Here is a 27551-nt window from a genome sequence, read left to right as displayed (position 1 = left end):
TTTTTGCCAGAACAACAAATGAAGTAAGAGGGACGAAGTTGAATTCCCCTCTCTTTCAGACATCTGTGCTTTACAGAAACATTTCAAGTTTTTATTTGAATTGGCTTAATATGCCTTCTTTATCAATGCAGAGATTAGCATGTGTATAAATACACATTAGACTCAGAGATTTCCCTTCAACAGCGTTCTCTCAGCTTGCATGTACTTACAACATAAAGTCAGACTAATCTGGCTTTTGCAGGGAACTAGATGAAGTTAGAGAGGTAGAATGCATGCACACACTCTAACCAAGGGGGAAACCTGTGGTGTTGCAACGTCTCATTTATGGCAGATATTCCAACTGATGGGCTGGAATAGCTGCCCTAGTCTCTCCACGCCCCCTATGATCAGTATAAGTGTACATCCTGCAGCCCCTCTTCCATCCTGCCCCAAGGTCTCCTCCAGGCCTACCTATTTTTACCCCAGGGTGCAGAGGTGATAGAGCTGCTGCCTCATTCAGAGACTCTGCCTGTATCCCCAGGCAGCCCCACTGCAGGGTTTAAGTGGTGCAGAGGGATTTGCTAGTTCCTTTCCATATGGGTGAGTTCCACAACTACATACTTATGTATAGGCTGGGATTTTCAAAGATTAGCAAGATCCCATAGAAGAGGCTATTATTATTATTATTGAAGTAATACCCTAGTTATTAGTACAGATAAGCAGGATGCCATATTAATGGAAATTGCTTTTTAAAAACATTCTAAATGAAGAACATGCCAAACATCAGATTATATAAAATAAAAGCTGCATCCAAGAAAATTCCATCACCGAAAGTGAATGCTTCAGATCCATCTAGTTTATGTCATCAGAACTACACAAGAAAATTATGTCCTCACAATTTCTTGGTACTTATCTTTTATTCTGGGAAATAAAACATGCACGTGTGTGAGGGTGGGTACTCTATTTACATATGTGAGATAAAAATGTAGCCACCACCAGGCAGAAATAATAGTCAATTCATGACTGTTGTTGCCTTCAGGCAGCATTTCACTGCTGTGACCTCTCAAATGTTAAAAATATCCTATTTTTAAAGTGTGAAAAAAACCAAAACTACTTTTTGAGCACATCTATTAATAAAATTCCAATATGCGTTTAAAGTAAAAAATCAAATATAAGATTGTGACTTCACTGATGTCACAATCACCTAACAATAGGCTTTAAATAATTTGCAGTTCAGCTAAGTGAATTCTTCCTGGCCAACACAAACAAATGTATTTTTTTGTATACCTTCTCTATAAATTTCAACAAGCATGGAATAAAAAAATTGGTAAAATGTGTTTCTGCTATTCTTCCAGTGTTTCTCCTGCAAAACATACGCAGGAAGACAGATGGATATTTGTAGATGGTTTAAATAAAACACATTTTCTTTTTAAAATCCTGTGTTGTCTCTCAAAAAATGTCATAGGGATGCATGTATCTAGGGTCCCAGTATTGGAGCCGGATACATGCAGAGACACATATATGCTCATGCAGAGTCTTACTGAAATCAATGCGCTCTACATATCTATTTTAGGTACCTATAAGGACTACATTGCCATATCTGAGCACCTCACAATCTTTTAATGTATTTATCCTCACAATGTTCCTGTGGGATAGGAAAGAACTATTATCCTATTAGGTAGCACTGTGGAATTGAAGCATAAAACTAAGGGTAGGGTTGCCAGGCATCCGGTTTTTGTCCGGAACGCCTGGTCGAAAAAGGTCATTAGTGGCTGTAGTCATGGGGGCTCTGCACGCTGCCTCCACTCCAAGCACCAGCTCCGCAGCTCCCATTGGCTGTGCAGAGGCAGTGCCTGCAGGCACAGACAGCGCACAGAGCCCCCTGAGCCCTCCACCTACAAGTCAGACATTCCGGATGCTTCTGGGAGCCACCTGAGGTAAGCACTGCCCGGGCGAAGCACGCACTTCACATTCCCTCCCGCACCCCAACCCCCTGCCCCAGCCCTAAGCCCCCTCCAACACCCCCTCCTGGAGCCTGCACCCCACACTCCCTCCCGAACCCCAAACCCCTGCCCCAGCCTGAGCCTCCTCCCGCACCCATACTCCCTGCCACAGCCCACACCGCAACCCCCTACCCCAGCCCGGAGCCCCCTACTGCACCCCAAACCTCCAGCTGGAGTCTGCACCCCCTCCCATACTTCCAAACCCCTCGGCCCCAGCCCTGATTCCCCTCCTGTATTCCAAACCCCTCAGCCCCAGCCCAGAGCCACCTCCTGCACCACAAGCCCCTCATCCCCAGTTCCACCCCACCAGACGGAGCCCTCACCCCCTACCCCAATCCGGAGCCTCCTCCCACACTCTGAACCCATTTCTGGCCCCATCCTGGAGCCCGTACCCCAACCCCTGCCCAGTGAAAGTGAGGGTGAGGGAGAGCGAGCAGGCAGGCAGGGCCTCAGGGAAGGGGTAGGAAAGGGGTGTTCAGTTTTGTGTGATTAGAAAGTTGGGAACCCTAACTAAGGGCAAGTCTATATAGCAAGTTAGAGCATGGCAAGTTAAGGTGTAAATCTATAGTGCTCTGGCGTGCCGTACACTAACTGTCCATGTGGACCCTGCAGCTGCACACTAAATGTTCCCTAGTACGCTTTGAACAGGATCTGTTTATTTAAAATTCTGTTTTTTAAAATAGTATTGGGTTATTATATAATATTTTAAAACAGGATTTGCTTACCAAAAATAGCTTACTAGCTTTGCTATGGCTTTCAATAGGATTTAGGGAGGTCTTCCAGCTTTCACTTTCTGTTTAAAAAGCTGAATCAAATATAGATTTCATGCATATAATTTAGCTTTTTTAAATTAAAAAACAAATCAAAGAGTGACCTGGGAGCAATGGTTGGTTTTGTACACATTGGGTAGTGACCACAAATCATTAGAATTATATGAAATAACACAGAAGGTACGTGGATAAAACTAAAAAGCCAAGTAATTTGTTCTTGGGGAGAGTGCGAGACGACATATTTTATAATAGAAATTATTACATTACTCTACTGTGAACTACAGAGATTACTTTAAAAAGTCAATTGCTTTGACATCAGAAAGTGAGATCCATTTATCCCGACATACAAGTTCTAAGTATTATTATGTGACAATTAGAACTTTCTGGGGATGTTATTCAAATAGGTTCAACTATAATCCTGACTCAATGTCTAAAAATCATGCACTTTTACTCCTATAGCAGCTAGCTGTCCCAGTAAAATTTCAAATATTTTTGTAGCATACCTTTGCACTAAATTTTTTTATTTTAATGTCTTGAAACTTAGGCTTTTTCAATCCAAGCTCCTATACTAAAAATAAGATGAGCTGCATGGTATAAACAAATTTATTTTCATCGTAATGCTTTGAATTCTGATCTTGGAAACATTTATGCATGTGAATGATTTTACGCATCTGAATAGTCCCACTGAATTTAATAGGACTACTCACATTTGCACTGTTATTCACATAAGTGTTCGCAGGATAGAGTCTTAGATGACTAATGATACATATTGAAGAGTTTGTATAATCAAACAAAATCTCTATGGCTTTCTTTCATAAATCATTGAAGAAGAAGAATGGCCAACACTCGCTGACATCTTTAAAAAAAAAAAAGCACATCTAGATCATAATCAAATTCTACCACGTCATAGACGATTACATGGTGAAGTTACTACTAAGAAATATGACCTTTTAGAAGAATTAACTAAGTAATTAGATAATTTAGTTTACAGCTGGGTTCAATGAGCCACTGATTTCAATGGATTACATTGGCATTAGGTGTAACAGAGTGGCAATACAGGCCAAGTATCTACTCTCGTGTAAACTATCCTAAATAAAAAAAATTACTTGGCATCTACTTTCTCCTTTGTAAATGAAAGTACAATGTGGAACAAATTTCCGTCTGTTCTTGTAGACTTTTTTATGGAGGTGTACTCTTCTGGCTCACACACTAGCTGAGTTTAGAAGTCCCTTCCCACTGAAAAGGTTTTTTCTTCCTTGTACTTCTGTACAAAACTAAACTGGATAAAGCATTAGAAAATAAGTAGGGAACAATCCTGCAGTGGGAGCAGATCTACAGGATGACCGAATTGTTTTTTACCATTCTAATTTGTAGGAATATGTTCTACTCCTGAGGGCATTCTGTGACAAAAGATTAAAAATTCTAAGCCAAAAAATTGAAAATTCTGCACACAATATTGTAAAATTCTGCAAATTTTATATGTCAAATAAATGTGGAAGCTCCAGCACGGCATTGGGGAGTACAGGGCACTAGCTTCACAGAGGTGGGAGATCACTGTGCAGCTCCTCCCCGGGACATTGACTCAGCGATGAGGCTGCATCCAACTCTGACACAGTGCAAGGACCGGGCCTGCCCCAGAAACACCTCAGAGCCCTGCTTCTCCATGCCAGGTGTACAAGGTATGGGCAGGCAGGCTCAATAAGGCAGGATCCAAGTGTGGAGGGGCTTAGTGTGGGGAGATCCAGGTGTGGGTTAAGAGGGTTTGGTGTCGGGCAATCTGGGTGCAGGTGGCTCAGTGGGGGATCCAGGTGGGGGGGGGGGTGTTCTGGGTGCAACAGTAATAGGATTCTGCAGGGGGGGTCCAGGTGAAGGTGGTTGGGGCTCAGTGGGGAGAGGGTTTGGTTTGGTGGGAATAAAGTTGGCAGGGAGTCTTGGTGTGGGGAGCTCAGATGCTGGGGGAGTGGGGCTCAGTGGGGCAGGGATCCAGGTGCAGCTGGTTGGGGCGTGGTAGGGTGGGGATCCAGGTGCGGGTGGTTTGTCAGGGCAGTCCAGGTGCAAGGGGCTCATAGGGGGGTTCTGGGTGCAGAGGGAGGGTGAGGCTTGGCAGGAAGGTCTGGGTATGAGGAGGTCTGGATGCATGGGGGTTGGGTAGATGGAGAAGCAGCTCCCTGTACAGTGATCCCTCCATGTGAAGGTGAAGAGCGATGGGTGCAGGAAGCGTGAGGGAGTTGGGGGAGAGTTTGCAGAATTTCCTATAGCCAGGGGAGAAATCTGACACGGCCCCAAATCCCATGCCAGGGAATAGAAAGTCCCGTCCTCCCCAGCCCAGCCAGGACTAGCCGCTGAGCTCGGTGCAGGGTAGGAGCCACCAGCCAGGTCTTCCCCAGTCCCGCCCTCTGCCCCAGAGTGATTTACTTCTCTGCCAACTGCCCTGGGTACCCAAAACATACTGCTGGGAGGGTCTCATGACCACTCTTGTGGCTTCCCTTTGCTTCCCAATCAGAAAGTGATTTTTCTGCGGGGAAGCAAAGAAATCTGCAGGGGACAAATTCTGCACATGCTCAGTGGCACAGAATTCCCCCAGGAATAATGTACATTCTATAATACTGATAATTAAGCTAGTAAGATCATCAACTGTTGCCTGCATAACCCCAAGCTCATAAATATCAGGTACAGGAAGGGATGAACTCATATACATGCATACATACACACAATACATATACATTTATTTTTAAATGAGCTATTCTAAACATTGCAGGTCTTTGCTACCATATCTTGTACTTATCCTTGTATCCCTTACACTTCTTTCGAGTGGTATACAATTTTAAACTGATCTTACCTGATAAAAAGTCAGGATAACAACTGACAATGGTTGTTCCAGGCCTTATCCAACTGACTGGAATCTCCTTAGGTTTGGTACTGCCAACCACCACCACATCTGCCTGATGAAGCTAAAAACCAGACAAACAAAAATATTCTAAAATCAGGAATATATCATGCAGTGTAGACTTAACATTCAAGCCCTACTTATACTTAACTTCTCACAGTATCCACAAGTGAATGCAAAAGATCCAGACTACAGGCCTGATTCTTACATTACTGAGGATCAGGAATAACTCCATTGAAATCAATATGTACATTCTAGTGTAAAGTCAGGAAAGTGAGATCACAATCAGGGCCCATAATATTACATGAAAATCATATCTTGAAAAACCCATTGTGCTTGAAAGTGCTGTGCAACTGGACATTTTGGAGGGACTTCTCTTTTGTGGAAGATGTGGGTTGAAAGAATGTGATAACACTTGATTAGAAATGAGGTCAAGAAACTAAACATTCAAAATTAATACAATTTGTTGAACAACTATCTGAACATCTCAATTGTGGGCAAAACAAGGCACTGCTCAAAGCTGGATTTGTGAAAGTGGTGAAAACAAAAAAAACCCACATACTCAAGTCACATTAGTCGGAAGGCAACATAAGAGCTGATCAGCTGTCCTACATTCATCAGCGCCTTCAAAAAATTCCAATTAAAACCTTTTTCCCTGTTAACTCATGTTTACCAAAAGAAGCCCCTGATTTTATCAGGCTCTGTGGAGTCAAGGACAATACAGAGCATGACATTGCCCTTCTAATAACAAACAAAGGCATAAGCTGTTGCTTCCTCCCTACCTCCAATAGAGCACTGTAAACAATACAAGAATCTACACAAGGTAAGGAATAATATGTATCCTAAATTATAAGCAGACACACAGACATATACAAAGGTACACAAAATGGAAAGACAGGCCTTGCATTGCATCAAGATTGAATGCAGAAATAGTTTCTAGACAGTAGAGGTTTTGGAAATAACTAAAGATGTGTCAATAGATGCTAAGCGTCACAAACTCTGCAAGCCTCACTACAAACTGACTTAAGACTGCCTAGTATCCTTGCCAAATCAGGTGTGATGCAATATTAAAGAAATTCCTGCCAAGAAATAACAATTAAAAATTCCATCAGAACAGCAGTTTTGGCACTATCCAATGGCAAGGAAGGGGGAAGGTGGATCTGGTGGAAATGGGAGAAATCTAACAGCTCTATCATCTGCACAAAGAATGGGGGTGGGGGGAAAAAAGGATTGAACTTTTTTTTCCTCAGGAACTGGAATAAGGCTGCAAGGCAAGGGAGATGTGAGAGAGTTACTAACAGGACAACTGGAGGATATACCAAGTTGATTCAGACTGAAATCAGATATAGTAACTCCTTGCTTAACATTGTAGTTATGTTCATGAAAAACACTACTTCAAGTGAAACGATGTTAAGCGAATCCAATTTCCCTATAAGAATAAATTCGGTGGGGGGGGGTGGGCGGGGGTTGTGTTAGGTTCCAGGAAATTTTTTTTTTGCCAGACAAAAGGCATTATATACAGTATGAGTTTTAAATAATTATAAACAAACAATTTAATATTGTACTCACCAATGATGATTGTGAAGCTTGGTTGAGGCAGGGGCATAGCAAGGTCGGAGGCTTGCCCCACTCCACCTGCCCAGCACTCCCACCGGAGAGAGGGCTTGGGGTGAGGGGGCTTGCCCACTCCTCAGCTGGAATGCCAGGCAGGCAGAATGAGGCAAGCCCCCAGACCCCGTTCCCCAGCAGGAGTGTCAGGCAGGCAGGCAGAGCGAGGCAAGCCAAACAACCTTATGACGGAACATTACTCGTTCAATAGGCAGCCTCCTTTCTAGAGTGATCAGTGTCCCCAAGGCTTCCAGCTCAGTTTTGTTCTATCATAGTTAAAATCACATGTACCAGTGTCACTGTAAATTGTATTCCAGCCATAATTTTTTTTTGGTATTACTAATATTACAATTATTTTAAATGGCATTAGGAAATCTCTTACATTTATATATTGTCTCTCACCCTGTAAAATCCTAAAACTCTCAGCAACTTAAATTCATGTGAATCACTTCACCTACCACTAACTACACCCACATTTTCTAAACACAAAACACCGCTAACCAAACAGTAAAGGCAGTAAGTGAAGAATAATACATTTCTCTAATTAAAAGAGCACGGAATTTAAGTATGCAAAATACATTTATGCAAAACAGAATGTGGCCAGGTCAACAGAACCAGTTAACATCCACACTTTTGAGAAATATATTCTTTGATAAGTACAGGTAGTTTTTATGTCTCATCCTGCATCAAGCCTTGGTTAACACACAGCTACTAAATTTAAGACTGGTATACACAGTTAAGGGTTCCATCAAATGGATAAACACTATTTCCTACACTTCCCTGCATTTTCCCATGGAGGTCTCCCATCTACCTACTGACCTAGCATAATTTCTTTTCGATTGAGACCTGATGAACATTGAGACAGCCATAGGGCATCAGACGTGTGGTTCTTCCAGTCCAGTATCCTGTCTCCGACAGTGGCCAGAAACAGAAGCTCCACAGGAAGATATGAAAAACCTCACAGTAGATGAGGAATAATCTGCCCCAATGATGGTCTCACCCTAGCCCTTGAGAGATAGCTATTGCCTTAAACCCAGAAGTACAATGTTTTACATCCCTTCTAAAATCTTTTAACATTAACTACTGTAACACTGAATAGTCTTGTTATTCATACAAATGCCCAAATCCTTTGAATCCTCCTAAATTAATTGGCTTCGACAACATCCTGTGGCAATTAGTTCCACAGTCTGATCACTGACTGTATGAAAAGTTATTTTGTTTCATTCGGTTTGAATTTGCTGCCTTTCAGTTTCATTGGCTGTCCCCTTGTTCTTGTACTGTGAAACAGGGAGAACAGAAACACTCAACCTACTTTCCCTGTATCATTCACTATTTTATATATTTTTATCTTGTCTCCTCTTACTCACCTATTTTCTAGGGTGAACAATTGCTATCTATTCATGTGAGAGTTTTTCTGTCCCTTTAATCATTCTCGTTGCTCTCCTCAGAACCCCCACTAATTCTGCAATATCTTTTTGGAAATGGGTTGATCAGTATTGTAGTCAGTATTCCAGATGATGATGAACCACTGTATTATACAAAGCCATTATGATATTTTCTGTATTATCTTCTATTCTATTCATCCTAACATTTGGTTTGCTTTTTTGACTGCTGCTAAAATCATAGTCCAAAGAGTTATACATGCAGAAAATACCTTATTCTTAACTTTGAACTCTGTATTTAGATTTGGCTTTTACAGTTACCTTAGCTGAATTTAGAATGCACTTCTATTTTTTTAAAAAAATAGTTTTGATGTATTTTCTTAAGCATGTTAAAAAAAAACTTAACTAATGTTTGTTTTGCAGAACTTTTTTGTATAAGCCTATTTATTCAAGACATAAAAGAAAACCAGAAATTAAAAATTATTAAGGGCACCAACACAACGCTATTAGGCTCTCTTGCGTTTTGGTTTTAATTATTCATTCTTGTACGGAACTCTCTTGTGAAGGAAAGGAAATTAATATCTGGTCCCCAATCTTTGTGCGATATTGTTCAACACTGGAAGTCAATCTTGCGAGTTAAATTTCATGCACGCTTTAGAACATGACTGCTTGCTTTGGACGAGAGAGCAAGTTGCTTTCATGAATTTGAATCTTGTGCTCGTCTCAAACACTAATCAACAGCATACCTGACCTTCATTCTAGGATATTAAGATTCATCTAATTAGAGACCCTTGGCTCATACCTGGCTACTGCTAGAATAGATATTGGTCAAATTCAATGTTGATTTAATCTGATCTTATTTCTTGTGCAATGGAGCTGGGTTTTTACTTTGTTTATATTGTTTGGTTTCATTTTCTTAGTATTTCAAACTGCTTCTCAATAATATATGCAGTAAAATTCTGAGAAAAACACCTTCTTCTTCTTCTAAGACTCCTCGTGATCCCTCCCTTATTGGAACAGACAACAGACATATGTGCTCTACGTTGCAAGTGAAAGACAATAAGTATATACTTTTGGGCTATTTAATGTCTTCCTGCTGCTAAAATGTGAGTGTTAGCAATAAGTTAAATATCTACTTCGCTTGGTTTCATAATCTTAGCAACTGTTGAGGTTATTTAGATACATTTTGGTTGATAAGAATTTCAATGAGAAGTTTCAGTTTGCATTGTGTAATATTGTATTCCCATATTAAATCTTGGATCATGCACCTGTAATCATGGATCAGTTAAGGAATGGTACAGGTTTACCAAATTAGGGACTCAATGGTTCAAGAAAACTGAGGTACCATACAGGCCCTTGTATTACTATCTGCTCTTTCTTGGATACTGGTACTTTTTTAATCCCTACAAACTGATCTATACATATCACTATATGCAGATCGGCTCTTTGGACACATACCCACCAAGAGGCTTGTAAAGACTTACAGCTTCACTTACAAAGACTTTTCATTTCACAAGCAGTTTACTAAGTAGAAATATTAGAAGTACTTTAGACTATGATAGTGAGTGCTTACACCCTAAGAAATAATTTATGTTTTGGTGTAGAAAATAGTGTGTCCTGTGAGTTACAGGAACCCAATCTTTTCCACATCAAAACAAAGATTAATACTGTTATAATTCAAGCATAATTCAAATACAGGTATAATTCAGATACGTAGTGTCAACTAGTATACGCCATATAGCAGGGACAAAGACTGTACATTTGTATAGTGCGTAGCACTGTGGCCTGAATTGGTTGAGACCTCTATATGGTTGAGACCCCTCAACAAATGATAATTCCAAAGAGCCTTTATCCAATATATTTGATCAATTCTGATATATGCAATTATAAGGTTGAAAAACAATTGACCTAACCAACTGTTCTCATCTCCGTGACTACAGATCATAACACCGCATAACTATCTTAACAAGAGTAACATAATATTTCTATAGCCAATGCAAACAGCAGGTTGGATGGCCAAAATTGTATATATCTGTAAATATATCACAAAAACAGCTGGCCTTTTTTTTTTTTTTTTTTTTTTTTAAAAGGTTACCTCATATGTAACCAACAACTTTCAAGCAGGTGATTTATAACCTCTGCATAAACCTCCCCTGCTAATTTCCTTTCCCCCACTTTTAAAAGAAAGAAAATGGAAGAAAAACCACATATTATAAGTTCAATTACACTAAGAGAAAGGACAACAAATACTTTTTTTCCTTGCAAGGGTTTTAAAACAAATTCATAAAAGAAAACCAACAGCTGAAGCGTAAAAAATATTCTATAGCCATAGTCTTTGTCAGCACTACAACAACAGGGTTTTTTTGTTTGTTTTTTTTAAAAACTCGTTTCCTATAAACTTGTCTGATGGATTGACCAAGAAGAGTTACAGAGGTTTGCACAAACCCCATCAGGCCATTTCAGTTTCATTTCACACAGGATGATTTTATTTTTTTTTTTGCCTTCACCTATTTTTTTCCACTGCTTATAAATCACTCAAAAAAAGCTCAGAGAGGCATACAGAGGGCTAATCTCCTAAATCAGAAATAAATCAGACTTTCAAGATGGAAAAGATCTATTAAATCATCAAGTCTATCCCCCTGCAAGTGCATTATATAGTCCCCAGACAGAGGATGCATCAGATGCAAAACAGATGCCACACTTCATTTTAGCCAAAAGAACGAGAAGATATGGACAAACGGTAATATGCAGTCATGGAATAACCAAGTATACATTGTAAAATGGGTAAAATAACATTCGGTTATCAGATCACATTGGAAAGAATGACAAATGTCACATGAAATAATCCATACCACAATAAGCAATATTTTAAGGACGGGCAAAGATTCTCAAGTAGAATCTTACATTCTCACTGGCAAATCTTTTCAACTGGGAAGACATGTTCAAATAAATAATTTGAAACCCTACCTCATAACAAAACACAACTCTCTCCAATGAGATTTAAGTAGAAGCAGATTAAAGTACCACCACCCATTCCCAAGACAAAAGACTAAAATAACAGTAACAATACAGATAGGGCAAGCCAAACATTTAATGGTAATGATATGGAGTAATTGTATATTCCAGATAATTGAAAACCTATTTTGCCGCAAGGGTTGCATAAATATTTCATTTCCTTGATTTCTACAAAAGCCATTTTTAAACCAGATGATCAAAGACAAAAAATAATTTTTTTTTTTAAACTGAAATGTAAATGGGCATAATGAAGACATGGGTTTTCTAGGCCTGATTTAGGACTATTTCAGTTTTAATAAGTGCAGAGGGGAAGGAGAAGCAGATATGGAATTCCTTGCAGCCACATTCAGTGGAAATAAATATACAAAAACTGATTTAAACAGAAAAAAAGAGTAATCATTTAAAACCCTGTGGCCATTGCAGGTCTAATGTTTTAAATTTTATCTGGACTTCACTGAGGTAGTATATTTTCATTTTTTTTCACCCAGGCATACTCTCCTTACCTTCTTCCAGTTGCACCTACACAATGAATACAAGTTATTTTTGACAAATGGAATTGTTCTGATGGGGGGGACGGGACAAAAGATATACAAACACATGCTTGCTGGAGGGAGGAAAGGAGTTTTCACTGATTTCAGAGAACATTAAAAACCAGTGGTCCCCACTTTAACACCACTAGGATTTGTGGCATAAGTGTAACAGCTGAACTGACTAATTAAGTGTTCAAACACAACAACAAAATCATTATTTTTCACCAAAAGAAAGGGATAAAAACAAGCCATGATAGGGGGCAATGCTGTTATCACGAAGTGTTTAGTTCTTCAAAATACACTTACTGCAGATACAGTGCTTCAGCTCAGTATGTTCTAAGCATTAGTTAGCAGCAGCGATGGCCCCCTCCCCAGCTTTTAAGATATTTTTTGTCAGTGACCCTAGGAAAGTCATCATAATATTCTTCATCACATCTGAAACAAGCATCAGTTTCTATTATTCTGGTTCCATCCATAATGGCAACATACAGCCTCTAACTGGGGGGGGAACAGGATAGTGGCACTGGAAAAGAAAGCAGGCAGAGACCATTTTTCCAGTAATTTCCAACCTCAACTCCCACCACTGACAAGCCCTAGCTCAGATGGCCTGATCTCAGCTCATTCTGGAGCACGTCAGTGTTGCTCAATGGATGGGGGGAGAGGGAGAAAAAAAGGACAGGGGGAAGACTAATGGGAGGTGGTCCCTATCCCACAGATGCTTACATGTTGTATTTCCAGGTTCTACCAGCGTGCGGAGCAAGGGACTAGAACTCAGATCATTACATTTATCCCTTCTAGCTTCTGCTATCCTTACTCTTTGGCTTTTAGAATGCCTGATTAAATTTAAGATGCAAGAAACAGCAATGACTCTGTAAGAATTGCAAGGTCTTGAAAACACATACACAGTAGAACAGTAATCTAACAAAGTATTATCAGTAGAAATTCCCATATAATCTTTTTTTTCTGCTGTACTCTAGACAACTGTTCCATTTATGTCTATGCTCTTTTACGCTTGCCTGGGTCAGACACCATACAGTCCCACCCAGCCCACAAATCCTGGTTCTCCTGAGATTTGAAAGGACAGTCCACAGCTGGCTCAACAAAGACAGCTAAATAGGCTGAAACTCCAGGATGAGTTTCAGCAAAGATAACAGGCCTGCTTTGAGCCAAAGAGAGGGAAGGAGGCACCCAAATCAAAACTTAAATAAAACCTAGATTTGGTTGAAAATGTGAACTAGAGTTCAGATGGGTTTTATCCATCTTTTATTATGTTGACACATAAGAGTGTTTCAGAGTAACAGCCATGTTAGTCTGTATTCGCAAAAAGAAAAGGAGTACTTGTGGCACCTTAGAGACTAACCAATTTATATGAGCATAAGCTTTCGTGAGCTACAGCTCACTTCATGGGATGAATATTCCACAGTATGCATCCGATGAAGTGAGCTGTAGCTCACGAAAGCTTATACTCAAATAAATTGGTTAGTCTCTAAGGTGCCACAAGTACTCCTTTTCTTTTTACATAAGAGTGTGTATGTGTGCCTAGGCTCCTTTACAATAAATATGAACACAAGGCAAGGTCTTTTAAAATAGACACAACATGGGTCATATTCAAAAAATAATTGAAGAAATGGTCTTAGTAAATTTTCTCATGAGTGCTAAGTATTATTCATGTTTTGGCAAAATAATTATCTGTATTTTTCATTAGAAGGTACAATACTTTTCCACCATCTGGATTACTTAATCTTGGTAGAAAATTAATATATCATACAGCAATTAAGTACATTACATTTTCCCTTTTATCATTTGTGAACAGTGGAACAGATTATTGGCTTTTAAAGTAACAAAATTAGTTGTTTCTTAAAATTATGTCATTAAAACTTCCCCGTGTGCCAAATCTGCTCTGAAGGGTCAGTATCTGCAAGAGCTTTCTATGTAAGTATTAACAGAAGGATAATAGATTATCTTAATTTATCTAAAGGCTTGAATATTTCTTAGTTCATAATAATCCCATTTTACATACAATGTAAATGGAAATAGAATAGTATCTCTTCACAGCAGTTGCACATGATTGTACTAGATTTTTCTGAAACATTGGAATTGTCCATTTACAACTCTTTGAAAATCCAGGGGTATTTAAGAGTCAGGTCATAATGCAGCTGTGACAAGACAATTATTTTTACAATGGCTAAAGCCAAGCTAACAAATTCTGAGGCAGAAATGTAGTTGCCTGTTCACTGCACCAAAATCAAAGGAAATAAAGAGGAGGAAAATAAAAGGCTGAATGGTTTACACAACCTTTAAATTAAGATATAAGAATCGGGAATGTTAAAGCTGTCCTTTTACTTCTGGTATGCTGAGAGGGGCAGGAAAAGATTTAATTTACAAAAAAATTAAAATAAATAAATCTCAAATGCAGCTGGTAAGCCAAGCTTAGGGCCACGCCAGCCTCTAATGTATTCTATTTTAAGAAGCCTATTTAAAAGGCACTGATCATCATGGTATCTAGAACACGAGTTTTCATGTGACACACAATTGTTGGCATGTTTCAAGCACTTTTTGTATCCTGGTTAATTCTTGTAACCAAGCACTTTATTGTCATTTATGAGCATTCTGCTTTCATTGTACAATTAGAAAGTAAACTTTACCAGAGTGCTTATTTTGCAGGGATGCAGGAAACAATTCTAAAGATCAGAAGGACAATATGAAAGTTAGTATGTAGAGGCAGACAATCTCAGCTGGGAATTAATCAGCTAACTTCCATTTGTTCCTTTAGAAATCTCCGGGGTAATGTTTAAGGTAATGAAGGCAACATTTAGGTATTTGTGTAATGTAATTTCTGTAATGTCCCAGTGAATGACAAATGTTCACTCAAATTAATTAATCAGCTTAAAGTACACACCAATTCCCCAGTTTCCTTCAAAATGTTCCTGCAAAAAAAACTGTCTGAAATAAAGAGGCAGTACAAAAGCAATGGAGGTACAGGGCCTGATCCAAAGCCCATTAAAATCCAAGGGAATTTTTCAATCCACAATATTGAGCTTTGGATCAGGCCCCAATGACTAAAATATCTAATAGCAAATTAACATGAATGAGGAAAACAGTTATTAGAACGCCTTCCTTTTTAAATAATAAACTAGCAGAGCTCCATCTTGAGTTACATGTCTGATTAATTCCTAGCTAATGCTAAAATTAATGTCAAAAATGGTAAACCTGAGATTCATGCTTCAGTGAAAATGGACATATTAACTTGGTCTGAAAAACTGATGTATAAAATAAACACTTATCACAATTGTCACTAAAATGGTTTAAATTAATTTGCCTTGCCATGATACATACCACAAAGCAAACCTGTTTGGTCTACCCCTGCAAACCTCTGTTAAATGCCCACAATAATATATTCAAATATAAGTATATATGTACAGAAGTCAGGAAATTCCAAGTATGATTGCATTATTTAATGTTTTGCTTTTCTCTCTGTTAACTTTAATGAATATTAACTGGAGGGGCAGGGGTAGAACCCTCATCAATAAGCAAAATGCATTTTACCAAATTTTCACAAAACATATGTCAGGCCTTTCAACATGCAAGGGAAAACAGGAACTAACAAGTCCACATCCTCAAATATAACCATAGTTCTTGTAATGTGACACTATAAATATGGGACCATCAACGCTCGATGATGGCAAGCAAGAAACCTTCTGTTTAGCTCCTGATCCCTGGGCTCTCTTGGGACATGACAAAGGTGAAGACCTCTGGATACACAATAGGTTAGAGTAACAATCTATAAGCCACAAGCTTACACAACAACATGACTAAGTTTATTAGAACTGGGAGGGTTACTGCTCAGGTGCTATGGTAGTCCAGGCTTGCAGTTGAGGTAGGCAAAGGCAAGTTTACTCAGAGCTCCACTGATTAGACCTCCAGACAAACTGTAAACTCCTTTGGAGACAAAAGTTAAAATGTACAGGAGAAGACTGGCATGTAAAACCTCAAACCTCATCCTGCCTGGGCCTTGAATTCTGCTTCCTAACAGTGATCTGCTAGGACAGGTAAGTCACAGGAAATGCCAGAAAGCTGAGCATGGTTATGGGCTGACAGCCAGAGCCAGAGACCAAATAGTAAATAATAGCAGCTGTGAAATTGACATTCTTGTCAATTTCACAACTAATAGGCTCCCTGTTGTGAAACTGAGCCCCAACCCACTCCAACTGGCAGCCCCAGGGCGGAGGAGCTTCAGCTGTGAGCCCCAAGTGGCTGTCAGTACCCCATACTCCAGCTGTCAGTGCCTCACAATGCCCCACTTCAATTGGTGCAAGCACTCACTGTGAGGACACACAATTGGCACAAGGAAGTATTATGGACTCCAACAGCCAACAGATGTAATTACTCCGGTGGCTGTAAGTCGAGCTAATTTTGTAGTGTAGACAAGCCCTTACTATAATTAGTAAGGACCCCTCCACATGAGTAAAACACATCCTTCTCTTCTAGTTACCCTTGCAGTACATGGTCATAAAACACAGAAACAGACAGACATGATTAAAGAATGAAATTAAAAAACTAGATTTAAATTAAAACTATGGAAACGTCTTTTCACAGATGAAAGAAGTGTATACTTTTTAAAATGTTGTCCATCATTTAAACCATAAAAGTAAGATGGCCCAAATAATGATATAATCAGCTGCAAAAACACTGATTTGCCAAAGAAAAAATTTTTTAAACACCACACCTGTTCAACTTCAATTCAAAGTATATTTCCCTTCTTTCATTCTAGCCTTGAATCCAAAACAAATATTCTACATTAAAATTTTGAATTGGCTGCCACCTTGTGGTATTCTCTATGGAACATCAGATTAGATTTATTCACTGTAAATTGCCCAGTACATGTAAGAACTAGATACAAGGGAGTGGAATAACATACACTTTTCTCTAGCGCTTATTATTATTTGTAATACAGTAGAACCTAGAGACCCTAGGACTGTCCCTTTGCTAACCGTTGCGTAAAAAAATTAAAAACACGTACAAACTTCAAAGGAACGTTTCATAACAAATCCTGCATGCTCAGACTTCAATCAACCTTTTTCCATTGTCCCTCAGTGCTGGAAAGAGTTCTGCTCCTCTCTGTCCTAACAAGGGAAGCACTTGTGAATTTCTTTAGGTCATAAATTATGTAACAGTACCCTCATGCAAGAGGTCCTATTGCTATGGCAGCGAGAAGCAGGTGTCTCTTTCTAGCACTGAGGAAAAGGGTTGATTGAAGCACACAAATGTATAAAACTTGCTTTAAATTGTGTGAGAGAACATACACTTGTGTGAACACCAGTGTACAGCTTGAAATCTAAAAAAGTTCACAAGTGGTTCTATACATAATATTCTGAAGCAGGGATCTTAACGTCTCACTGAGCTACAGCTTTTGAGCGAGCAGGGGAAGGAAAATTATCTGAGTGCTGAAATGGTCCGGGCAATGGAACAACGAGCCTTCTCATGAGTTATATAGCTTGAGATTTGTACTGCCACCCAATACTGTAGTACTGAAGCACCTTCCACAAAAAACAGATTGACAGAGAGGTCCCTACTGAACTTCATGGACTGGCTCTTCTCTCTTTTTGGGTTATAAATAGCTCTGCTTGGGACAGTTTTAAGGCATCTCCTCTAGAAGTTTATTATACAGCCAGCTTCCTTCAGCTACTATCTCCTCTGCTTCCACCCCCAATCATCATCATCAGGCCCCTCCTCCAACCCTTCCTTCAATCAGGAAGTAAAGTCAAATTCTGAGAGAAATCTGAGGTTAAAGGATATGCAAACTGATGTTTTCCTCATTATTAATTATCAAAAGGAACTGGAGATTTAAAAATTTGTGGGAGGATGAGAATGACATGTAAGAGCAACCCTTTAGATACCACATAAAACAGTATACATAGGCTTACAACACATTTTTCTTCATCTCATCCAATTATGAGATTGCTTTTTAAAAGAGCTTCACCACTTTCAGTTAAAAAGGGGCAAAAGTCAGTCACACAATTCTGAAGTTATTCTTGAGTTGTTAGTTCACTAAAATGTTTTCTGATAGGTTGCTATCACTGTATCAGTGAAATTATACCATTAAATATCCTCCCTCCCCAAACCTATGCTGAAGCATAAAAATCTCATAAATTGTAACAATTTGCACTAGTTAAAATATTCCCTGCCACTACTAGTGGTAGAGGGTCTCTCTTAAAGTTTTGAATGAACTCAAGCCTTCTTAAATTATTTACTTCCTTTTGTAAATTGTCAGAATCATCCTACAATGTTAGAAAATGTTAAAAAGACTGGAGAGTTGCTGAGTGGCTTCTTATGATTTGACATAAGAAAATATTTACCTTGCTCTGAAGTTGCTGTGTTTTCCACTGGCAGCTCATAGTCATGGCACCTTTTCTCTGAAGCAGGCACTGCAAAGAGGCTTCCAGAGGCCCACAAGTTCCCACTAGTAACACCTTCTTTCCATCTATGGTTTTAACTGCTTGACAAGAAAAGCCATCAGTCAGTTAAGCTGTCTATTGTAGTAAAAGACATTCACTACTAAACTTCATTGGAGCACAGATGTCCATGTAAGCGGACTTTCTGCCATTTGCCTTACTAAGAGACAAGGTTTTTAATGACAAGAAGCGCTATAAAAGGGCTCCATATGCTAGTAAATTTCTGATCATTGCGATGTTGAAAATGCCATACGCTTGTCTCTGGAAGAACTAACACAAACCCAGATTCCATTTAATTCAGCAATATGTACTGAACATTCACACTAATCAGGGTAAGACTGTCATTCCATTTAATTCAGCAATATGTACTGAACATTCACACTAATCAGGGTAAGATTGTCACTTGTCTGGGTTTGTCTGCATATAATCCTTTAATTTATCCAGTTGTAACCAGGTACTTCACCATTTTATTTAAAATTCAACTACTTTTAAAGGACAGTTGCTTCCAAAATTCAGAAGCGCAATGGGATAAGAGTCTGCTTTTGAATGATTGATTTAAGCCTTGATAAAAGATGTCAAAAAAAAAAAAAAGATTTGGGGTTTACAGGTAAAGTCATCTGCAATTTCAATGTTACCAAATATACGTCATCCAAAACAAAAGAGCCATTCATTAATAATCTACAGGAAATTTTTGATTTATCCAAATTTTTGTGTTATCCAAAATTCATCTCTGATCTCCTAGGTAAAATCTGTGTTAATTCTGTTTTCATAAAAGTTTCAGGTATTTCTGGAGACCTTATAAAATAGTTTGCCTATAGAAGCATCCAAGCCAATAAAACGTGAGTCTATAGACAAAGGCCATGGTACTACTCCTAGAAACAGATCTGCAGTTCTGAATTCAGATCTTTCTGAGATTCTCCATCAAAAGAAGGAAGCAAGGAGCTGTTATTTCAAATGTAAAATTAAGCAAGAAAAACTGAGGCTGTGTCTGTACATAGTAAAATAGTAAAAAAGCAATAAAAAGCAAAACAAAACGAATAAAGTTTTGCTTTACAGTTTATCTCTATGTCTATAAAATGTATGTGTTCCCATAGAGCTGTGAGGGTCACTGGGACCACAGTCTTCATTTTACTTTCATATATTTTATAAAAGAAAACAAAAACCAAATCAAATGGGTGTTTGTAGGCTTTATTTATTTTAACTTGTTACCATGGTTTTTCAGGTGGCAAAACCACTACAGTGGATTTACATTGAGTTTACATGTTTAGTTTGTGCATATCAGAAAAAAGGATGAAGAAATACAGAACAAGACTAATGTATGACAAAAACTGAAAGAAAAAAAAAAAAAAATAGGGGAAGATTTCACTACCAAGGATCTTATACAGGAATCTCACAAATCAACCAGAAAACAAAATCTTGTACTTGGCAATATTAGAAATAGAATTGCGCAAGACTGTCTTACCTATTTTTTCAAGAAGCTCCATCACAGCGCTGGCAGTGGGAGAAACTGAACAGTTGTAAGTATCTCCACGCACCAACCGTCCCAGGTTTACATCTGATACTCTATCAAGGAAAAACATGGAAACGTATAGAACAGAACGTGTGTGAGAGATGTATTTTAATTAGAGTTTGCCCTATGGGTTACATCCTATGTGTTAAAATTCAGACTGCAAGGCTCATAGAACTAGCAATAGTATATGGTTACTAGATTTTTTTAATCTCTAAACTGCTATATCTAGCACTACTCCCAAGAGTTTAGATTTCAAACAAACATAGAACCATCAAGATAGATAAAAGAAGGGGAACAAGGGCTATCAGAAATAAAATGAGCGCAAGACAATTTGTCACATGTTCAAGTAGAATAAGAGGGAAACAAAGAGGGGAGGAAAAACGGATACAGGAGCATCTGTCAGGGGTGGACGGAAAGTTACATAAAAGCAGTGGAGGGTTTAAAGATGTTTGGAAGTACTCAGGATATCTGATGCATAGGAAGGAATGTTATTCCAGAAGACTGGAGCATGTGAGAAAAGGCAAGAGTGAGAGGAGGAGACAAAAGGAACAAAATGGTATGGCCGCCCAGGGTAGTTGCTGTAATTTAGACAGGACCCTAGGACTGTTTAAGTTATGCCAGGGCCTTTCCAGCCCTTGGAGCGGTTCAGGATAGACTGAGAGGGTGAAAACCTGTCTTAAAACTACCTTAGACCCATGCCCCCTTTAGAGGTTCAGCAAAAACCCTCACCTTGGAGCTTTCTTTAAAAATGCTGTCAATTAAATTAATAAAAATGATAACCACGCAGGACTGGACTACCTTAACACTGAATGAAGAGAATAAAACTGAGACATGGTTTTTGTTGCCTTTAAGTACACTACTTCTCAGGCTTACAGTTAGCAAAGATTAAAGCACAATGCCATCAAAATGACTTAAGCAGACACCGTGTGCTTGATTTTATAATCTTTTGTCCACATTTAATGACACAGTTAAATGCAGTGACTGAGGAGTCCATTCGTGAAAAGCAATGGGGAAAATAGATTTTTAGAGCCATAAAACTTGTATCTGCTCTGGCTACCTCTTACTACTTAGCTTACCCATCCACATCCTTCTCTGGTTTTACTGCATTTAATATTTTGGTGCTGTATGCATTTTCAGAGAGGTGAAGGGCAACGCCGTGAACCGTAGGATCTTCATTGAGTCTCAAGATTTCACCAACAATCTAGGAAGTTAATAAAATGCTTTAGAAGACAGGATAAAGTCAAAAGTAGAACATTATGAAATAAAAATGGGTTGTAGCTTTAAATAATGCTTATAACACATGGCATTTGTCATCTGGCTATTTCTCTCACGCTTTAGCAGAAAGAGAAGCATGCAGCGAATCTGTGGAGTATACACACAAGGCTTAGTGAGTACTAAGTACATTAACAGTTATCCCCACATATGGAGTTGTAGGGGTATAACTGAGGGAATTTGTCCCCAACATTGCTGAAATGATGGTCAACAGATAAGTGTATGTAAAGAGACCTGTTCCATTATGAAGGAAAAGGGAAGAGAGCTTAGTTATGATATTTAAAGGGCAAGGACACAGAATAAGACCCTGCAAAAACGATTTCCATTAGCCATATTAAAACCAAAACCAAAACTAACTACAATTCAGAACCATCAAGATGTTTACATGGCTAAAACTGTTTAACTGTGTGATTTTGTTGTGACCCTTGTCCTACCTTCCATTTCCCCATAACTCTACCTCCCCATTTGTTTATCACTCTCATTTCCTATAACACATCCAAAATAGAGATTGTAAACTCTGTGACAGGGAACACTCTTATTTGTTCTAAATAGCACCTACTAAACTTTTGGAGGTAGTAAAAATAAAAAATAGCAGTTGTGAAACCATTACCTGATACAACAAAAATTCACAGGATCATGACCACTTGTCAGGAATTCTAAGAACCTCAAAGGAGACACTCAGCTCAAATCAAGGTACCACTAGCCTCATAAGTCTGAAAAGCCACAGCCCCATGTCCTCTAACTCATTGCTCTCATCCTCTTCCATCCACACAACCATCAAATCCTGTCAGTTCTTGCTCTCTGACACCTCTAAAATTCATTCATTACTCTCTATCACCAAAATCTTTATCCTGCAATCTTCCTAGCTGTCACAACCCACCTGCAATCTCCCATCTTGCTCCCTTCTACACTTAGGTCAAAATGGAGCAGGGAAAAGATATTCTGTGTACCATTTCATGTTAACTAACTCTTCCCCTACACCAGTCTTCTTCGTAGGCCCACTGATTGTTTTGGGCTTTGCTGCAGATGTCCTAGAATTTATCATTGTGGGATGTCACATTTTTATTCAGATAGCCCCAGTAAATCATGATATTCTTGTCTATGGCATGTTTAAAAAAATATTATAAGTTTTGAAAACTATGTCACGGACAAAAGACCAAGACACACACACCCCTAGGCCCTGTCAATGAAACGAGAGTTTTCATAATAATAACCTAGGCTTTTGCATTCTTGAATGACTATATCAAACTGGTCAGAGAAGTCTGTAGGACCTAGAAATAACAGAGGGTAAGAAATTAGTTTTTATATTGATATCTATCTGCATGATGCAGGCCCATACAATCATAATTAAGGGGGAATCCAATACACTTCTATGATTGGTTGGTGGCCATCTTTAACCTCCTTCCCCACCTTCCCATGCAATTTATTTTCTATTTTAAATTATAAAAAGGGGAAAGCTTGTTTGCTCTTGCTTAAATCTTCTGTTTTTCCTTTTAACCTAATATATTATGAATTAAACCACTAGGTTTCCTTTGTAGCATTTTATAATGTCAGCATTTCATTTACATTTCACATAACACTCATTGTGGTGCAACGTTCTTCCATGTACTGAAACCCTGAATATTGAGAGGATTTGGTCTCTTACTGTGTAGAATCTTAGCAAAAGCTAGACACTATAACGGTTCCAAAGAACACATTCAGAAGTCAAAGTTTATACAAACGTGGTTTTGGACAGAAACCATCTAAAGAAGAATATGAAATTTGTTACAATAAAAGAGCACTTAAATGATCACAAGAGGGTTTTGTTTATAAACTCATGTTTTTCAAAATATCAAGATCCTAATATACTTTAATGAAGTATAGCCTTCAAAACTATTTTTAAAAAACAAATTAGTTTTTGATAAGACCACCAAAATAAATTTAAACACTTGTTTTTGGAACTCTGTGTGTTTGGTTTTTAAATATGGGTAGGGTGAAGACATGATAAACTAGGAACAAAAGAAAAAATAGGTATTTTAAAAGGGAAACACATTTCCAGAAGAATTAAAATGACTGAATGTAAAGTTTGATTTAACAACAAATTGAACGTTTTTGTGCTCAGCTGGTGCAAATGTTGTTCTTCACAAAAGATAACCTCTGTATATAGGAATACGTACAATGATATCTAGTGCAGGAGGTGATTTTGATGTAACAAAATGACACTCAGAAAAAAGGTTTTATCTTCCCTTATTACGAAGTGTTTGACTTGATAATCTAAACTGGCCAAATAACAGACAAGTGATACAGCCACATATCCTTAAACAGCACAAGAAGCACAAAGTTGGGCCTCAAACCAAAACTAGAGGCCCAACTACTTCCAGACCTTTTAAGTGTTTATAAAACTTCGATACTGACCTAAATCTGGTTGAAACAATATTTTAGACAAAAACACTCCCAATCCAGATTTGAATTTTGTGTCTGAATCCATCTCTAATAAAAACATCTATATCAAACCTGATCCATTGTGATACATTCCATTTTCCTGTGGCTTCAAAAATTAAAACTTATACTGTAAACAAATTACAGTATTTCAAAATTTCCTTTTGAAAAAAGTTAACTAGCACACACTTCTTCATTACCTGGCTAAGCTGTATGTTTGTGCATCACAGAATCAAAGAAAATTTACTATAAAGTCGTGTAATTTTACATTTATTTTAGCTCATATTTATAATGGAAAGTGAGGCTAGCACTAAGTAAGAGCTTGTGAAGACTACCTTGAAAATAAATTTTAAATAGCTTTAAAAAAAACCTGGCTTTTAAAAAATTATGTAAATTGTATGTACATGTAAAAGAAACTCTTGAGTGCACAGAGTCCTCACAGACCTCACCCTCACTCAATCAGGAGATCCACATTTGCTTCCAGACTCTGCAATGAATCTGCTGTGTGATACTAGGCAAGTCATTTAACCTCTCAGAGTCAGTTTCTCCATCTGTGAAATGGAGATAATGATACTGGCTGGTCTTTCTAAAGCAGTTGCAAGTTCTAATGAAGAAAAGCATTATACAAGTGCTAACTTTTATTAATAATTATTAACACTTGATCATTTTGACATGCTTAATACCATTCCATATGACTATCCTATACTTCTAATCTTTTTACTTGTACTTTGTACTTTTTAAGTATACTTCAAACTCTCAAAGTCCATAATCCGATAAGCCTCTCAGCATTTCTGTGAGTCAAGACTATATTATCCCCATTTCACAGATGGGAAAATGAGGCAGAGAGACGAAGTGCCTTTCTCAAGGTTATCCAGGACATCTACAGCTGACCCAGGAAGAGAAACACACATTTTCCTATTTCTAGTTTGATGGTTCAGTCAGAAGACAATATGAAGTGGAGCATGAAAGTGCTGTGGCACTAGATAAACTTGTGTGAAGGATGTGGGGCTGATCTGTAATAATTTACAAATCCTGTATGTGATGGGGCTAGTGAGACAGTTAGTGGGATAGTATGGCTACACTGGGTTACTGGAATGTTTACTGTTTGCACATGTTGGATTAGTAGAGCTGTTAAGAAACTAGCCAGAAGACAACACAATGGCTCCCAATCAGCAACTTCCCAGTAAATGTGACAGGAATCATTGGGAGACAATGCCTGAGCTTTTAGCTGGGAAGATGCTATTTCCAGGCTCCAGCCATAGTTACAACACCCATGACAGACTGATGCAGAGTCTGCTGGAGGATCTGAAAAAGCAAAACCTGCCTGATCTTCTACCCCAGAGGTAGAGCCCTAGGGTAAGACAGACACGTTGTAGGCCTTCTGTTGTGTAAAATCTTTTTTCCTTTTATGTTATGCTCTGCTCCTGATACGATTAAACAGTATTTTGGTGTGAGGAAGCTGTTTGGTCACAGTTCTCAAAAGGAAGACTTGTAGGTGCTAAACTTAGTTGGGCCTGCTGAGTAATCATGGTTAGTACATGGGGGGCTGTATTAGGACTCAGTCCTATAGTGGGAGAAATGTAGGATTCCACCCCTGGGCAGGTGACGGCAGGAGGCCTATTACCTGAGGGGGCTCTCAGAGAGATCAGAAAAGGGGACAGAGGTACAGTTATCCCTGTAAACATGACAGCCTGTATTATGGTTATGGGGTCCCTATAGTGTTTTAAAAAAACCTTTTCACAACGTATAACAAAATTCTCTTCAGTGAGTTGTAATAACAAGCCCACCTGAAAACAGAACACACACCCTATTTTCTATTAAAATACATAATTCAGAAGATAAACGAAGTTAAGCATTTTTTTTTTTTACATTTGGGGCTATTGCTAAAATATCAGGCCATATACAAGCAAAACAAAACCATAATAGAGAAGCAAACAGAAAGAGAATACACAAGCGCTAAAGTACCATCTTTAAAAATACACCTGCCTGGAATAAGACAAATCCACATCTAGAGTTTTAAAATAACCTGATTCTGTGCAAATTAACAGCTGAAAGAGAGACAGCTGCTACTGCTATTTACCTCCATGGTTCACAGAATTCCTACTCAAAGCTGTTTACCTCCATGGTTCACAATGGCAGAGGCTATGATTTCATATCCACAAACTTCTACCTGCTTCTGGGTTGTGTTACTCAACAGATGAGGTTCCCATTCATTATGAACACAGCAAACCGTATCTTGATTGTTGTTTGAAAGGTCTGGTTTTCTTAAATGGGTAACAGATTCAATGCATTATTTATAAAAGCGGCTTACCAAAAATATTAAAGTAAGGATCCATAACAACCACAAGGTCGAGACAGAAAAATCTGTATCAGGAAGGATCCGTGTATGTAAGAGCTAGTTGTTATAGAAAGCACATTTGGAAATTATTTTTAAGACTTTACTAAAGTAAAATATAGTAAAATTCTATTAATAAAATCCATGAAACACAGTATATGAAATCTACGTTTCTGTTGTGCTTTGCAACCCGGTCATTATTTAGAAAGTATGAAGGGTCTGGATGAATGTATTATCAACTGTATACCCTAAACTTCCCAAGCACGATGAGATGAGATGAGGAGAGGAAAGGGTGATAGCCTTAACTCTGAAATCCCTTTTTATTTTTAAATTCATTTGGCCCTTTTATAATGTTAATAAGAGGTTTCTGTATTTAATACATACAGGCCCAAATCCTGACCTCGGTTACATTAGTTCAGTGCCTCTGACATAACTGTGCAACCAAAGTGAGAATTTGGTCACCTCTATGTTACTATTACCAAATGAAGGAATTTATTACTACTATTTTTAACATTACCTCTGGCAGTGATGTAAACAGCCAGTTACAAACATATTTAAAATAATTCTAGAAATAATATATTCAGTTTACAAGTTTCTCTGGCTAAAACCTGATCTAATACAGTGAAGGAGTATGTGTATTCTGGAGAGCATGGAGGGAAAAGAAACTGCATTAGACAAGATATCAAGTTAGGGTCCCAACTGTGAAAACTCTCTTTATGTAGAATTTCCACTGACTTCAACAGAAGTTCCACACGTGGAGTATTTGCAAGATTATACCCATGATGCACTCTGTTCTTACGGTTAAGGCACTAAACTGAGAACAAGGAGATCCAAGTTCTGTTTTCTGCTCTGACCCTTCCTATATATAGGTAAAAATGGGTATAATATTTGCCTACCTACACAGGAGTGCTAAGAGTATACGTTTATGTAATGTCTGGAAAGTGCTCAGAGGATTCAATGGTGATGAATGCCATAAATATAAATTTTAAACGTTTCCATTTGGTGTTATGATTCAAGTGTAAAGAAAAAGATTCCAACGAAGTGCTACAGTTACCTCATCTTCACTGCTACCCTGAGGGAGGCAAATGTGAATAACGTGCAGACCAATCTGCCAAGAGAAAACAAATATTTTAAGTTACTACAACAGTCAGAGGGCTCACAATTAAAATCAACCACATCTCCTAATACTCACCTCTTTGGCAAAGTTCTGGTTTATTTCTTGCACCAAATCTTCATCACTTGCCTTAAGGGGACCAAAAAAAAAAAGAAAGGCAGAATGTAAGTAATCTAAGGACAGAATTTGGAACCAAAGAGAATTTTATGATTATATAGGATTATATTTTAAGAAAAATTGTGTGCACTCTGATCCACAGATCTACAGAACGAAGGT

The 27551-nt window shown here is 38.4% G+C and overlaps 1 protein-coding gene across 6 annotated transcripts in view; it reads right to left on the bottom strand.

Annotated features, from left to right (window-relative positions):
• The window catches only part of MTHFD1L (methylenetetrahydrofolate dehydrogenase (NADP+ dependent) 1 like), a 249431-nt gene that overhangs the window by 218667 nt on the left and 3213 nt on the right, over nucleotides 1–27551 (bottom strand). For 5 of the 6 annotated variants that reach the window (XM_077813207.1, XM_077813210.1, XM_077813209.1 and 2 more), the window contains exons 3-8: nucleotides 27354–27404; nucleotides 27216–27269; nucleotides 21213–21337; nucleotides 20089–20189; nucleotides 18531–18670; nucleotides 5592–5703 (exon numbers count right to left, since the gene is read on the bottom strand). In XM_077813207.1, the coding sequence (XP_077669333.1) occupies nucleotides 5592–5703; nucleotides 18531–18670; nucleotides 20089–20189; nucleotides 21213–21337; nucleotides 27216–27269; nucleotides 27354–27404 (583 nt within the window). The remainder of the gene's footprint in view (nucleotides 1–5591; nucleotides 5704–18530; nucleotides 18671–20088; nucleotides 20190–21212; nucleotides 21338–27215; nucleotides 27270–27353; nucleotides 27405–27551) is intronic. The other variant, XM_077813208.1, reaches the window with a different exon arrangement.

Source organism: Eretmochelys imbricata, chromosome 3 (genome assembly GCF_965152235.1).
Source record: "Eretmochelys imbricata isolate rEreImb1 chromosome 3, rEreImb1.hap1, whole genome shotgun sequence".
NCBI lineage: Eukaryota > Metazoa > Chordata > Testudines > Cheloniidae > Eretmochelys > Eretmochelys imbricata.
Note: the sequence above shows the minus strand (reverse complement) of the source record. Positions and strands in the feature narration are given on the sequence as shown.